Raw genomic sequence first — 13,979 nt, forward strand, 5'->3', positions numbered from 1 at the left:
ACTGTCAATTCCAGTCGCAAAGTATTATTTGTCTTGTTTTGTTTTGTTTGTATGTATGTATGTACGTATGTACCTATGTGGTGTCTGTTTTCAGATGTGTGTACATGTGTGAAGGGAGGCTGGAGGTAAACCTTGGGTGTCTTTAATTGCGCTCCATTTTTTGAAACAGGTCTGAGAACCAATTTTGTGGACCATGGGTTAAGGATGAAAAATCAGAAAAGTTGGGGCAAAGAGATATTCAGTGGTTAAGAGCACATGCTGCCCTTCTAGAGGACCCAGATTTGATTCTCAGCACACACTTGGTGGTTGACAGCTGTCTGCAACACCAGTTCCAGGGAATCTGACACCCTCTTCTGGCCTCTGCAGGCACTGCTTTCATGTGGTACGCAGATGTATTTGCAGGCAAAACACCTATACACATAAAATTTTAAAAATGAGATAATAAAAATTGGAAAAGCTGCTGTTTATCTTGTTTTCTGATAGGTTAATTATAGATTTGCTAATATAAAATGGCTCCTTTTTGACTTACAAGAAATAGTCATCAGTAAGTACTGATAGAGAACTGAGTGGTGTTAAGTCAGGCATTGTGTGCTAGGGCTTTAACAGTAGCCTAATTACTTGATGAGTAATCTTGTTGAGTGTTGCTTTCCTAACACTAGGAAAATTGTATCTTATTTCCTAAGGGTTAAATTTGGTGATGAATACCATCTGACGTTAAGTTTTGAGGATTTATTACTACTACTACTACTATTATTATTATTATTATTATTATTATTATTATTATTATTTTATTAAAGTCTGACTTGTTTGTTTGGAGCTCGCTCTGTAGACCAGGCTGGTCTTGAACTCACAAAGATCGCCTCTGCCTCTTGAGTGCTGGATTAAAGGCATGAGCCACCACTATCCCTACCTTTTTTCTTTTGCCAGTCTGGAATTGTAGAACTCTGCAGTCCTGAAACTGAAGTCTGGCTCTGCTTGCTTAGATAGCTGTCGTTGTGTGAGGGCTTAGCTTGTTGTAGTGGATACAGAGAATGTAGGGTTCCTCTTAAGCCACTTTAAAAAACTAGTGTGAAAACTGACTGGAAATTGAGAGGCTTCAAGCAGTTGTATTTTTCTTGTCTCAGTGGCAAGCAGCTCACTGAATTTTGCACTAAAGTTCAGATGTTTTGGTTTTCTGTTATGAAAATTATTTTCATTGTGTGGATGTCCTCAAACTGGAAGCACAGGTGGCTGTGAGCTGCCACGTCAACCCCGAGAACTAAACCGGAGCTCCAGTAAGGTCCCTCGCCACTGAGCTGGCTCTCCTGCCCCACGACTTTTACTGCTTCAAAAATCCTGGAATTTTCTGTTTGACTTTCAGTTTCAGATTGTTTTGTTCTGTTTTGGTTTGGGTTTTTTGTTTGGTTTTTTTTGAGACAAGGTCTCACTGTATAGCTCTGGCTGTCCTAAAACTCAACCTCAAAGTCACTGAGATCTGCCTGCCCTCCCAACTGCCATCTTTCAAATTTTAATTAGAATTCTTATCAGACATGAAAGCATGCTAGATTTCAAGTAAGCTTGGATGTGTTTTATAGTAAAGTCTGTGTGATAAGAGGTTCAGACTAGGTCTCATCCCAGCATCTGCAGCCTAATGGAGGCAGTGACCTTCACAGGCGGGGCACTTTGCTGCCTCAGCTTGTTCCCACTCTCAATGTTACTGACTTAACTGAAGAGTCCTGGACTTGGTGTTGCTGTATAATCTTTTTTTTTTTTTTTTAATCTCAGCATTCTCAATAGCATTTGCTGCTTGTTTTTGTGATGATAAACAATCTGACTTATTGTAGTTTTGATTTGCATTTCTCTGCTGGATAAAAATGTTGAACAGTTTTAATGTATTGGCCATTTGTATTATTTTTTTAAGGATTTATTTATTTATTATGTATACAGTGTTCTGTCTGCATGGATGCCAGATGCCAGATCTCATTACAGATGGTGGTGAGCCACCATGTGGGTACTGGGAATTGAACTCATGACCTCTGGAAGAACAGCTAATGCTCTTAACCTCTGAACCTTCTCTCCAGCCCCCCATTTGTATTATTTTTGAAAACTGTTTGAACTTCAGCCCCTTCTTCCTTGTGTACTATGATTACACCAGCCTAGTTTGTAAGAGAACAGGGATCGACCCCAGGGTTTTGTTCATGCCAACCATGCACTCTGCCAACTGAGCTATCATGTTAGTTACTTTTCTAGTAACTGTAACAAAATACCTGACAGGATGCACTTAAGGTTTATTTAGCTCATAGTTTGAGGGTAGAGTTCATTTTGCCAGGGAAGCCAGGGCAGCAAGAGTGTAGGACAGCTACTGCTCACACTGCCTCTGCAGCCAAGCAGCTTGGCTATTTCCACTCTTTATTCAGCCTGGGGCTCTCACCCATGGAGTGCTCTCCTTCCCTCCTCAGCCTAGTCTAGAAAGCACATCAAATACACGTCTCCCAGAGGTTCGTTTCCATGGTAATTCTAAACCCGTCAAATTGACAGTCAAGGTTGGCATCACAGATGCAGGGGTAATGAATGGCTCAGCAATTAAGAGTACTTGCTGCTCTTGACAAGGTCCTGAGTTCAGATCACAGCATCCATGTCAGGTGGCTCACAGCCCCCTGTAGTTAGTTCTAACTACATCCTAGGGGATGCCCTTTTCTGGACTCCTCAAGCACCTGCACACATGGTGTATATTGACACACACATATACACATAAGTACATTGTTTTTTAAGATTAACCATCATAGCTACATCTGTAGCTCCGTTGCTGTCTAATTTTTGAAGGTCTTATAGATGCAAAGTATACTAGAGTTGACAGCAACTGTCTTCTGTTCTGTGGAGTGTCTACTCTGCTGTGCAGGACCTTTTAATTTGATGCGGTCCCATCTGTCACTTGGTATTTCCTGAGCTGTTGAAGACAGAATCAGAAAGTCACTGCATATTCCTAATCTTTAAGTGTTTCCCCTCTTTGCCATTGGAAATTTCAGTTTAGATCTTAAGTTGTTGATCCTGTTTAGTTTTTGGTTTTTTGGGGTTTTTGTTTGTTTGTTTGTTTGTTTTTTAAGATAAAAGATAGGTACCTAATGTCAGTCTTCTACATGGGAATGTTGGTTTTTCATGGTTCTGGCATCTTTGTTAAAAGTCACATGGTAATAGATGCTTCGTTAGTTCTGGCTTCTCTACTTTGTTCCATTGATCTACGTGCCCACTTTATGCCAGTATTGTGCTGTTTTTAAGTATAACACCAGCATTGTTCTGCTCAGGATGGTTTGGGCTGCTGTGGTCTTTTGCATTTCTGTTTGAATTTTATGGGGAATTCCCATAACCTAGTTTATAAGAACAATATAAATTCCAAAATTACATGTGTTCTTTTTTTTTTTTTAATTAAAAAAAATTTTTTTTAAAAGATTTATTTATTTATTATGTATACAGCATGTATGACTGCAGGCCAGAAGAGGGCACCAGATCTAATTACAGATGGCTATGAGCCACCATGTGGTTGCTGGGAATTGAACTCTGGACCTCTGGAAGAACAGCCAGTGCTCTTAACCTCTGAGCCATCTCTCCAGCCCTTAAACATAGCCCTTAAACATATCTTTAACATAGGAGATTGAAATTGAACATCAGTGTGACATGATCCATTAGACCAGATGAGGTAACTTGAACCAAATCGGTTGGTGTGTTTATATATGAAAAGCCCATATAAAAAGATCCTTAAGTTTTGTTAGTTCAGATAACTTCTACAACACAGATAAATGGAATTGAGCATGCTATTATTGTTATCATCTGGGCATCTGACAAGCATAATAAAATTTCACGTAGGTTATTAAGAACTGGGTTTTTTGAAACAGATTTCTCTGTGTAGCCACCCTGGCTGTCCTGGAACTCTCTCTGTAGACTAGGCGGGCCTTGAGTTCACAGAGATCCACCTGTCTCTGCCTCCTGAGTGCTGGGATTAAAGGCATGTGCCACCACTGCCCAGCTAAGATCTGGAGTCTTTTAAAGACTTTAAAACTTATATTCCTAATATATCTTTGTCAAAACGGGCACATAATAAGATAACTATCTTCACTGGTCTTCTCATCCCTTGGGTAGGCACTAAACTTTTGTATAAAGTATTTCTTGGCCAGGCGGTGGTGGCACACACCTTTAATCCCAGCAAAGCCAGGCGGATCTCTGTGAGTTCAAGGCCAGCCTGGTCTACAGAGTGGGTTCTAGGACAGCCAGGACTATTAGACAGAGAAACCCTGTTCAAGAGAGAGAGAGAGAGAGAGAGAGAGAGAGAGAGAGAGAGAGAGAGAGAGAGAGAGAGAGAGAGAAAAGAGTAAGTGCTCTTAACCACTGAGCCATCTCTCCAGCCCCTCTTCCTTTTTTAAAAAGTACTTTACAAATTAGTACAGTGTAAGGAACTGGAGATTTTGATTTGGCCTTTATGCTGTCCTGATGACTGAATAGTTAAATCCTTTTTTTAAATTATTACTTTGTTTAGTGTGTGTGTGTGTGTGTGTGTGTGTGTGTGTGTGTGTGCGCGCGTATGGTTGGTTCCACCTTCTACTTGTTGAAGCAGGATCTCTCTTGGTTCTACTGCTGGCCTATGAGCTTCCATCCACTTCTCCTATTGCTCCCCCTATCAAGATAGGAATACTGGAATAACAGATTAGGGCCGCTGCATCCAGTTTTTTACTTGGGTCCCACAGATTGAACTAGGATAGTCAGGCTTCAGTGGTAAGTGCTCAGTGGTCTCAAAGTTAGCAGTTCCAAGGCCACCTTCAGTTCCAGTGTTCTGTAGAAGGATTTATACAACTCTCTGAAAACTTTCATACAGGTTATAGCCGCTCGTAGCAAAAGGATACAGATTACAATTGGCTATGTACTTGTGGGGCTGTCCAAGGGTTATGAATGCTGAACACCTACTTGAGCCTTGGTGCCCAGAGTTTTGCCTTATCTCTGCAGGTCCCAGCAGAGACGGCACAATCAGTGAGGACACCATTCGAGCATCTCTTATCTCAGCAGTCAGTGACAAACTGAGATGGCGGATGAAGGAGGAAATGGATGGTGCTCAGGCAGAGCTCAATGCCTTGAAACGAACAGAGGAAGATCTGAAAAAGGGCCACCAGAAACTGGAAGAGATGGTTACCCGCTTAGATCAAGAAGTAGTAAGTAATACATTGGTGACTTATATTTGGGTTAATTATAACCCAGGCAGAGGGTCCTGTACACACCCTGGATGTGTAAAGTAAAAGTTCAGTGAACAGTGGATGTCTTCAGACATATAAATGTAGCTCTCTAAGCAGGAGTGGAGGTATGCACGTATATATAGTCTCAGTTCTCAGGGACTGGGGACATGGAGAAAGGAAAGACTGGAGCACCCAGATCTCGGTGCAGCCACATCTGGTTTCCTACTGGAAAGTGGATGCTATCTAGAAAATCGCAGTTCGCCCAAGGGAAACTGATGCCAGGAAATGTGAATTATAGAGTCCCGTGAATGGTAAAGATCTGCAGACCTCGAACTGCTTATGAGAGGTTATATTTCTAAATGTTGTTTGAATCACTATTAAAAGTATCTTTGAGGGGCCTGGAGAGATGGTTCAGTGGGTAAAAGCACATACTGCTCTCCCAGCACCCACATTAGGCTGCTTACAACTGCCTGTTAACTCTAGCTCCAGAGAATCTGACATCCATTCCTGGTCTCCTTAGTACCTCGCTGCTTGGACATGCATGTACACACACACACACACACACACACACACACACACACACAAATAAAAAGGTATCTCTGCAGCTTCTCTGGTTTCATTGTCCAGAGACATTTGGGGTCTCAAGAACCTTGTATCAATGTAGCCTGTGCCCCTTCACTCTTCAGACTTTCTCTTGTGTTTGTATAAAGTGAGCAAACGTAGTACCCAACCATTTCAGTTCAGGAATGTGGCACCAATGTAATGTAGAGTCTACAACCACCATATACATGTTTTCACAGGAGAAAGTGTTGTAGTTCTGAGCACTGAATCCTTTACATAGATGGAAGTTCTCCTGTGGGAAAGTCTTGTTTGATGGTTGTCTCTGGGGAGGGTCTTCTTTTGGAAAGTACCGGGTCTGATAGTCCAGTTCTCAGTACCATGTGCCACTTTCACAATTATGCTCATTTCAGGGAATTTCCACGATTTCTTCACACATTCCACCAGTAAGTCATTGGAAGCATTGGTCAGTCCGCTGCTTACAATACTGTCTGAGGTTGAGTTGTAGATGTGTCACAGCAGATGGTCATGGACATTCAGTATAAAGTCATGCATGGACTGTTCTGTTTTCAGGCTGAAGTTGATAAAAACATAGAACTTTTGAAAAAGAAGGATGAAGAACTAAGTTCTGCTCTGGAGAAAATGGAAAATCAATCTGAAAATAATGACATTGATGAAGTTATCATTCCCACAGCCCCACTATATAAACAGATTCTAAATCTGTATGCAGAGGAAAATGCTATTGAAGACACTATCTTTTACCTGGGAGAAGCCTTGAGGCGGGGAGTAATAGACCTGGATGTGTTCCTGAAGGTAGGCATCCTTCCTCTGCTTTGCAGAGCTCTGCTACAGGTTCACTGCAGGGCAGCTTGAGATGAGCATCACTTCAGACTTCTTCTGCCTAGTGGATCAGAAGGCAACTCAGATAGCTCCTCTTTTTTCCCATGTCACATCACCTAAATTTGAGATTATTGCCCACCCCATTTTGGTTTGGTTTTAATCCAATAATGGTATTAGATTTGGATCATTTTAGGTCAGTTTTTCCGGATCAGATAGTCTAGAAGGAAGTGGTTATCCTTTTTAATGCAGGTTATCTCTGGCTTGCTAATAATGAACAGACTTGAAGATCTAATAAGCTTTGCCTGTTGCTGTCTGTTGGGTCATGGAGACTATGGGCTTATAGCAATAGTAACCAGCCACTCTGTTTTTGACCTGGCATCTGGTGATAGCTCAGCGTTCATGCAAGCTGGGGCAAGGCACTTGGGAAAGTGGCTAAGCCATGCCACTTGGGTCTACTGTAAGCAACATGAATGGCTGGGTATAAACTAGAGATCACAAAGAAGGCTCTTTACCGCTGTCTTCTGACTGAGTTGCAAGGCATAAGAAAAGATGTGAATAGAGAGGTAAGAAAAGTAAGCTGTTTTCTAGACATTGCCTGGGGCAAAGGTAGCACCATTTCTCCTCATCTCTTCCTTTCTTAGTCAAGGGACAGTTTGGTAACTTGTATTTAGCTTGCAGTATGTTTTTCTGTCATCTTGGTGTCTTGAGATGTAGCGAGGGACTGGGGATGCATCTCAGGGTGTGACACTTATCTAAGGTGTACAACGCTCTGGATTCAATCCTCAGTACTGCAGAGCCAAACACAGCACCCTGAGCCATGTCCTGCAGTGTAGTGGAGTTTTTAAAAGCCGTGTGTAATGAGATAAGGATTCCAAAGGTTGCTATATATATTTAGGATTGATAGATATCTCTGACCTCATGCCTGGACCAAAGCCATTCTAAACTGTTAACATTTTCCTCCTTCCTAGCATGTCCGCCTCCTGTCCCGGAAACAGTTCCAGCTGAGGGCACTTATGCAAAAAGCAAGAAAGACTGCGGGTCTTAGTGACCTCTACTGACTTTTGGTCTCAGCTGGAGACGGACCTCTTCGTAAAGCATTCTTTTCTTCTTTTCCTTTCTCTCATCAGTAGAACCCAAAATAAGTTATTGTAGTTTATCATTTGAGTGTTAAATATTTTGAATCAATAATATATTTTCTGTTTCCTTTGGGTAAAGACTGGCTTTTATTAATGCACTTTCTACCCTCTGTAAGCTTTCTGTGCTGTGTTGGGACTGACTGGGCTAAATAAAATTTGTTGCATAATTTCTCTTTCTTGGACTTGAGGAAAGATGCACACAACCTAGTCAGAAGCCCAGATTCTCATTAGCAAACAAGGCACCGTGCCCATCTTAAGTTGCAGGTCAGTATTCTGGAGGATAAAGATAGTTCTCTTTAGTGTGGGGTATAACACAAAGAAATCTGTATATCGGAGGATATGTATTTCTTTGTAGAACCAACAGCTGTGACTTTTTTTAATCAAGAACTCTTGTGTTAACTAGGCAAAACAATCCAGCCACAGTGGGGACTTATAGATTATCTAACTGCTCATGTGTGGTATTAGGGGAAAAATCATAATAAATTTTCAAATATTTGAAATGAACTTTTTTAAAAAATAGGATATGCCAGGCAGTGGTGGTGCACGCCTTTAATCCCAGCATTCAGGAGACATAGCAGGTGAACCTGAGTTTGAGGACAGCCTGGTCTACAAAGTGAGTTCCAGGACAGCCAGGGCTACAGAGAGACCCTGTCTGGAAAAACCAAAATAAATAAATAAATAATAAAAAATAGGATACTATAATTTGGAGTAGGTAGTTTATGTAGTATTTAAAGGGAAATTAATATACATTGTGCATCCCTAGCCCAAAATCTGACATGTTCCAAAGTTCAAAACATTTGGGGGCGGGGTGTGGGGGGGTGGGTGTGGGTGTTAGATTTTTAATCCATTTCAGATGAGGGCTTGAGTGGTTAAAGCCTACATCAGATATTCCAAAATCTGGCTAATTCTGAGTCTTGTGACATACCTGGTATCAAGCATTTCACATAAGGAATACTAAACCTACAGCAGCAAATGCCTATTACAAAACCAGAATGAGCTCAAATTACAGCCCGGACTTCTCATTAAGAAGCAACAGTACAAGAAGAGTACATCAAAGCAAAAAAGAAACCAAGAAATATATAAATTATGGTGAAAATAAAAAATGAAATGCCAATAGAGAACATTACTGACCCTAAAAACAGGTCCTTTGAAACATGAACAAAGCTAAGAAACCTAAACTAACTGTAGTCCCTGCATTAGGAGAGCATCAAGTCCAAAGCCAGCCTGGGCTATACTGTGAGACTCAGTCTAGAGAGAGAGAAGACAAATGATTAAGAATGATGGTGGAAAGATGGCTCAGAGGTTAAGACACTGGCCACTCTTCCAAAAGACCTGGGTTCAATTCCCAACATCCCCATAGCAGTTCACAACTATCTGTATATAACTCCAGGATCCAACACACTCACACAGATAGACATACAGGAAAAACACAAATGCATACAAAAACTAATTATTAAAAAGAAAAAAGAAAGTGCCCTATAGGCTTGCCTACAGCCCAGTTTTACAGAGGCAGTTTCTCAGGTTGAGGTTTCCTCCTCTCAGATGACTCTAGCTTGTGTCAAGTTGACATGAAGCTAGCTAGCACAATTGACTTATCAACTTGACACACAAGCATATTATTGTTAAACCATAACCTTTCCTTTCTTGTTCATCCTCAAATCACATATTAATAAATATCAAACTATAAAACATTGCAAACTTAGTAGGCCCACAGTCTTTACAAATTCAAAAACTTTAAAACTCAGTCTCTTTAAAATTCCAAGATCTCTAGCAAGGGTGATGGTGCACACCTTTAATCCCAGCACTTAAGAGACAGAGACAGGCAAATCTCTCTGAATTCCGGACCAGCCTGGTGCACAAAGTGAGTTCCAGATCAGCCAAGGCTGTTATATAGTGAAACCCTGTCTCGAAAAACAAAGATCAAAGTCTGGCTGTGATGGCTCACGCCTTCAATCCCAGCACTCAGAAGGCAGAGGCAGGTGGATCTCTGAGTTCGAGGCCAGCCTGGTCTACAGAGTGAGATCCAGACAGGCTCCAAAGCTACACAGAGGAAACCCTGTCTCGAAAACAAACAAGTCTCTTAACTATGGGCTTCTGTAAATCAAAATAAATTACTTTCTTATTTCAAGAGGGAAGGACTAGTTGTAAGTGTTGCAGCTCAGATAGGAAGCTGTCCTGGCAACTGGGAGCCAAGGAATGCCACAGTCATTGAAAACAGCCGCTTACAGCTCTGCTCCGTGGAGAGGTTTCCCCAATGCAAGAGTAACAATTGCTGGGGCAGGGGAGGGTTTCCTGAGCAAAGTTGTTACAGCTCTGCTCAGGTCCCCAAGTATAGCAACTCTGTTCCTAGAGGAAAGTTTCCCCAGTCAAAGTGTTACAGTTCTGCTCTGCTCAGCTCTGCTCCAGCAAAAGTTGTTAAAGCTGGGCTCCCCTAAGGCGAAAGTGTCACACTGCACAACAAACCTCACTTAAGAGATTTAGTGGGAGAGAAGAATCCATGAGGGTGGCTGCCTCAAGGTGAGAAGCAGCAGCAAATTGAACAGGGTAAGAGCTTATATAGGTTTTTTTGGAGGCTGGGGCTTTCCAGGATGGCTTGGGATTGGCGGTTTTTGTGGTCTGATTGTGGAGCAAGCTCGGGAGTTGGTGAGATTTCAAACCCTAGTCCTGGGGTCTGGTCTGGGGCAGGGTGTTTTTCCCTTGGCCCTTTTCATCCTACACTAGTGCACAGTCACAATCTGAACAAAACAAAACTAGACTCCAACAGTGTAAATCACTTAATGCCCCCTGTCTGGGTTTCACTTAACGATAATCTGGACCCTCCAAAGGGCCTGGGTCTAGCTCCACCCTCTGCAGCCCACACAGCTTTCTCCTAGGCTCACACACACACTCCACTCCACCTTGATCTGTCCACCTTGGTGATCATCCTAGGGTACTGACATCTGACAACCATCTGCTAGGTTTTCTACAGTCATTGGGCTGTACTTTCACCAAAGTCTCTTCTGGGCTTTTCTTCAGGACACCAGCCTGTCACAGTGCCAAGCCTCAGCTGCTCTCCATGACCCTTCTATGACTTGAAAACCAGTACCATCTAAGTGACTCTTATACTACCAAGTTCAGCTATCAACATGAAATACAATGTCAGCCACCTCTGGAACACAGCTTCTGTGTGCTGACCCTGAGGAAACACTTCCCAGAAGACTTCACTTCAGTTACGCTAAGCTCTTAAGATCACCAGGGGGTGTGGCGCACGCCTTTAATCCAGCACTTGGAGGCAGAGGCAGGGGATCTCTGTGAGTTCGAGCAGCCTGGCTACAAGTGAGTAGAAAGCAAAAAAAAAAATTCGAAAAAAAAAAAAAAAAAAAAAAAAAAAAAAAAAAAAAGAAATAGAGCATGCCTTTAATCCACACTTGGGAGGCAGAGGCAGGTGGATCTCTGTGAGTTCAAGGCCAGCCTGGTCTACAAAGTAAGGGCTGTTACACAGAGAAACTGTCTTAAAACATCAAAAAGAAAAAAAAAAAAAAAAAAAAAACACTGACCAGCATCCATTGCCTCAACAAATGGTAGTTCTGGTTTCCTGTTAATCAAAGTTGATTCTTCAGCTCCAGCTGATCAGACACCATGGATTCCTCACACAAATCAACTCTGTTGGGGGGCTGCATATCAGATAGTTACATTGATTCATAACAGCAAATTTACAGTTATGAAGTAGCAATGAGAATAATTTTATGGTTGGGGGTCACCACAACATGAGGGTTGCAGCATTAGAAAAGTTGAGAACCACTGCTCTAAAACATCACAAGCCAGACCTCCATTGTCCAGATTGTGCTGTACGTTCTTATCTTCCAAGCGCCTACAGAGTAGCTTACTGAGCTCTCAACACTCAGTGGCTTTTCTAGCTCTCAAGTTTCCAAGTCCTTCCACAATCTCTCCACAATAACATAGCCAGGTCTGTCACAACCATACCCACTATCCTGGTATCAGTTTCTGTTTAGTTAGGGTTAGTAACTGCTGCTGCGATGAAACACCATGACCAAAGCAAGTTGAGGAGGAAAGGGTGTGTTTGACTAACACTTCTACGTCACTGTTCATCATCAAAGGTTGTCAGGGCAGAAACCTGGAGTCGAGAGCTGATGCAGAGGCCATGGAGCATTGCTGTTTACTGGCTTGCTCAGCCTGTTTTTTTTATGAACCCCAGGACCACCGCCAAGGATGGCACCATTCACATCAATCTTAAGAAGATGCACTACAGGCTTGCCTGCCTACAGCCTGATCTTATGGAGGCAGTTTCTCAAGTGAGGTTCTCTCCTCTCAGATAACTAGCTTGTGTGGAGGTGACATAAAACCAGCCACCAGAGTGCACTACTCTTGCAGAGGAACAGAGTTAGGTGCCAGCATCCCTGTCCAGCAGCTCACAACCACCCATCCCTCAACTCCTGGAAAACTGAATATTAAGCAACATTTTCTCAAGTAGAGCCAAGTCCTTATAGCTAAGATTTTTGCATTTAATTAAAATATAATAAAATTTCAGTCTACCATTTTCCCTTCCTCTTCTCCCTTTTACATTCCCTACTGGCCCCCTCCCAAAGTCATGGCCTCCTTTAAAAAAAGATTATTATTATTATTATTATTATTATTATTATTATTTTGGTTTTTTTGAGACAGGATTTCTCTGTGTAGTTTTGGTTCCTGTCCTGGATCTTGCTCTGTAGACCAGGCTGGCCTCGAACTCACAGAGTTCTGCCTGGCTCTGCCTCCCAAGTGCTGGGATTAAAGGCGTGCGCCACCATCGCCTGGTTAAAAAAAGATTTAAAAAAAAATTTTTTTTAATGAGGGTGTTTGCTCGCATGAACACATACCCATGATGAAGTGACTGCAGGTGGTCAGAAGAGAACATCTAAGCCCCCAGAACTGGAGTTACAGCCAGTTGTGAACCACATGTGGCTGCTGAAAACCATGTCTCCGCAGTCCCAGGCCTTCTCTTCTTTAATCATTGTTACTACACATAAATACAACCTTGCCCTGGGATGTCTTTCTGTACACTGTGAATATGTGTTGCTCTGATTGGTTGATAAATAAAGCTGCGTTGGCCTATGGCAGGGCAGGATGGAGGCGGGAAAATGCAAGAGGGACAGTGAAAGGAAAGGAAAGGGAGATGCCTAGCCGCCGCCCAAGGAGAGTCAAGATGCCAGCAGATTGGTAACGTCACAAAACACAGATTCATAGAGATGGGCTAATTTTAGATGAAAGAGCTATCTAGCAAGAAACCTGCCATAGATCGTACAGTTTGTAAATAATATGAAGCCTCTGAGTGATTATTTTATAAGCAGCTGCAGGACCTATGAAACCTGGCTGTACAACTCGATGGGTTGCTTGTATGTTTTTTAAGGACTGAGCATTAGGTATTGGATAGTCAATCAGGGCTCATCCTGAAGTGAAGTTTTAATTTGGTGGACAAAAGGACTTTTTAAGTGACAGGAGAAATGGTTTGGCAGTTAAAGAGCACTGGCTGCTCTTATAGAGGATCTGCGTTGTGGTCTCAGCACCAGCATCAGGTAGCTCATGATTTCCTGAAACTTTAGCTCCAGGAGAGACATTGCTCGCCTGGCCTCTTCACACCTCTTCACTTACCTAGCATGCATATGGTGCGTGTACAGGCAAGCAAGCACAAGTGCACACATCCACTCACACACAGACACACAGTGAAAATAAGTCATTAAAACGACAAAGCCCTTGGGGAAATTCTTTCCACCTGCTTTAATAACTATATGTTGTTTATTCCAGGAAGAAAATAATGGAATCTTCACTGGGTAACTGATGAACACTGTCAGGACAACAGGACTACAAGGCTATGAGGGTTATCTAGATAGTAGTAGAGGGCTGAGCAGCCAAAAGATGACCCAGTGGGAGTATCACTAGAACACAGGCATCCTCAGGGCCTGTGCGTCTATCTTGTTGCCTGAGGAGTCCTGTCCTATTAGTATGTCACCTTGCACTTGGTTTCTTAGTTTTTCTTTGTATGTCTCCAACGTCTGCCTCAAATTCTTCATGGAATCAAGGAAATGGTGTGCATGTGTAAATCAGGAAGAGCACCCGCATTCCCACCTTGAATGTCAAGAGGAAGTGACTGACAGTTTTTTAACATTAGCGATGAATTAGCTGACGCACACTGAACACTGGCTCACTGGGACCAAGTCCTAATCAAAGCATGGCGATGCAGTTAGTGGTGTGCTAAACAAACCCCGTTCCTCTG

At 42.4% G+C, this 13,979-nt stretch overlaps 1 protein-coding gene across 2 annotated transcripts in view; it reads left to right on the forward strand.

Moving 5' to 3' along the window:
* Tsg101 (tumor susceptibility 101) overlaps nucleotides 1-7,900 on the forward strand; it is a 30,741-nt gene extending 22,841 nt beyond the window's left edge. For both annotated transcript variants that reach the window (XM_028860269.2, XM_028860268.2), the window contains 3 exons: nucleotides 4,972-5,174; nucleotides 6,327-6,566; nucleotides 7,562-7,900. In XM_028860269.2, the coding sequence (XP_028716102.1) occupies nucleotides 4,972-5,174; nucleotides 6,327-6,566; nucleotides 7,562-7,651 (533 nt within the window). In that variant the 3' untranslated portion in view covers nucleotides 7,652-7,900. The remainder of the gene's footprint in view (nucleotides 1-4,971; nucleotides 5,175-6,326; nucleotides 6,567-7,561) is intronic.
* Nucleotides 7,901-13,979: the final 6,079 nt, after the last annotated feature.

This window comes from Peromyscus leucopus, chromosome 1 (genome assembly GCF_004664715.2).
Source record: "Peromyscus leucopus breed LL Stock chromosome 1, UCI_PerLeu_2.1, whole genome shotgun sequence".
Lineage (NCBI taxonomy): Eukaryota > Metazoa > Chordata > Mammalia > Rodentia > Cricetidae > Peromyscus > Peromyscus leucopus.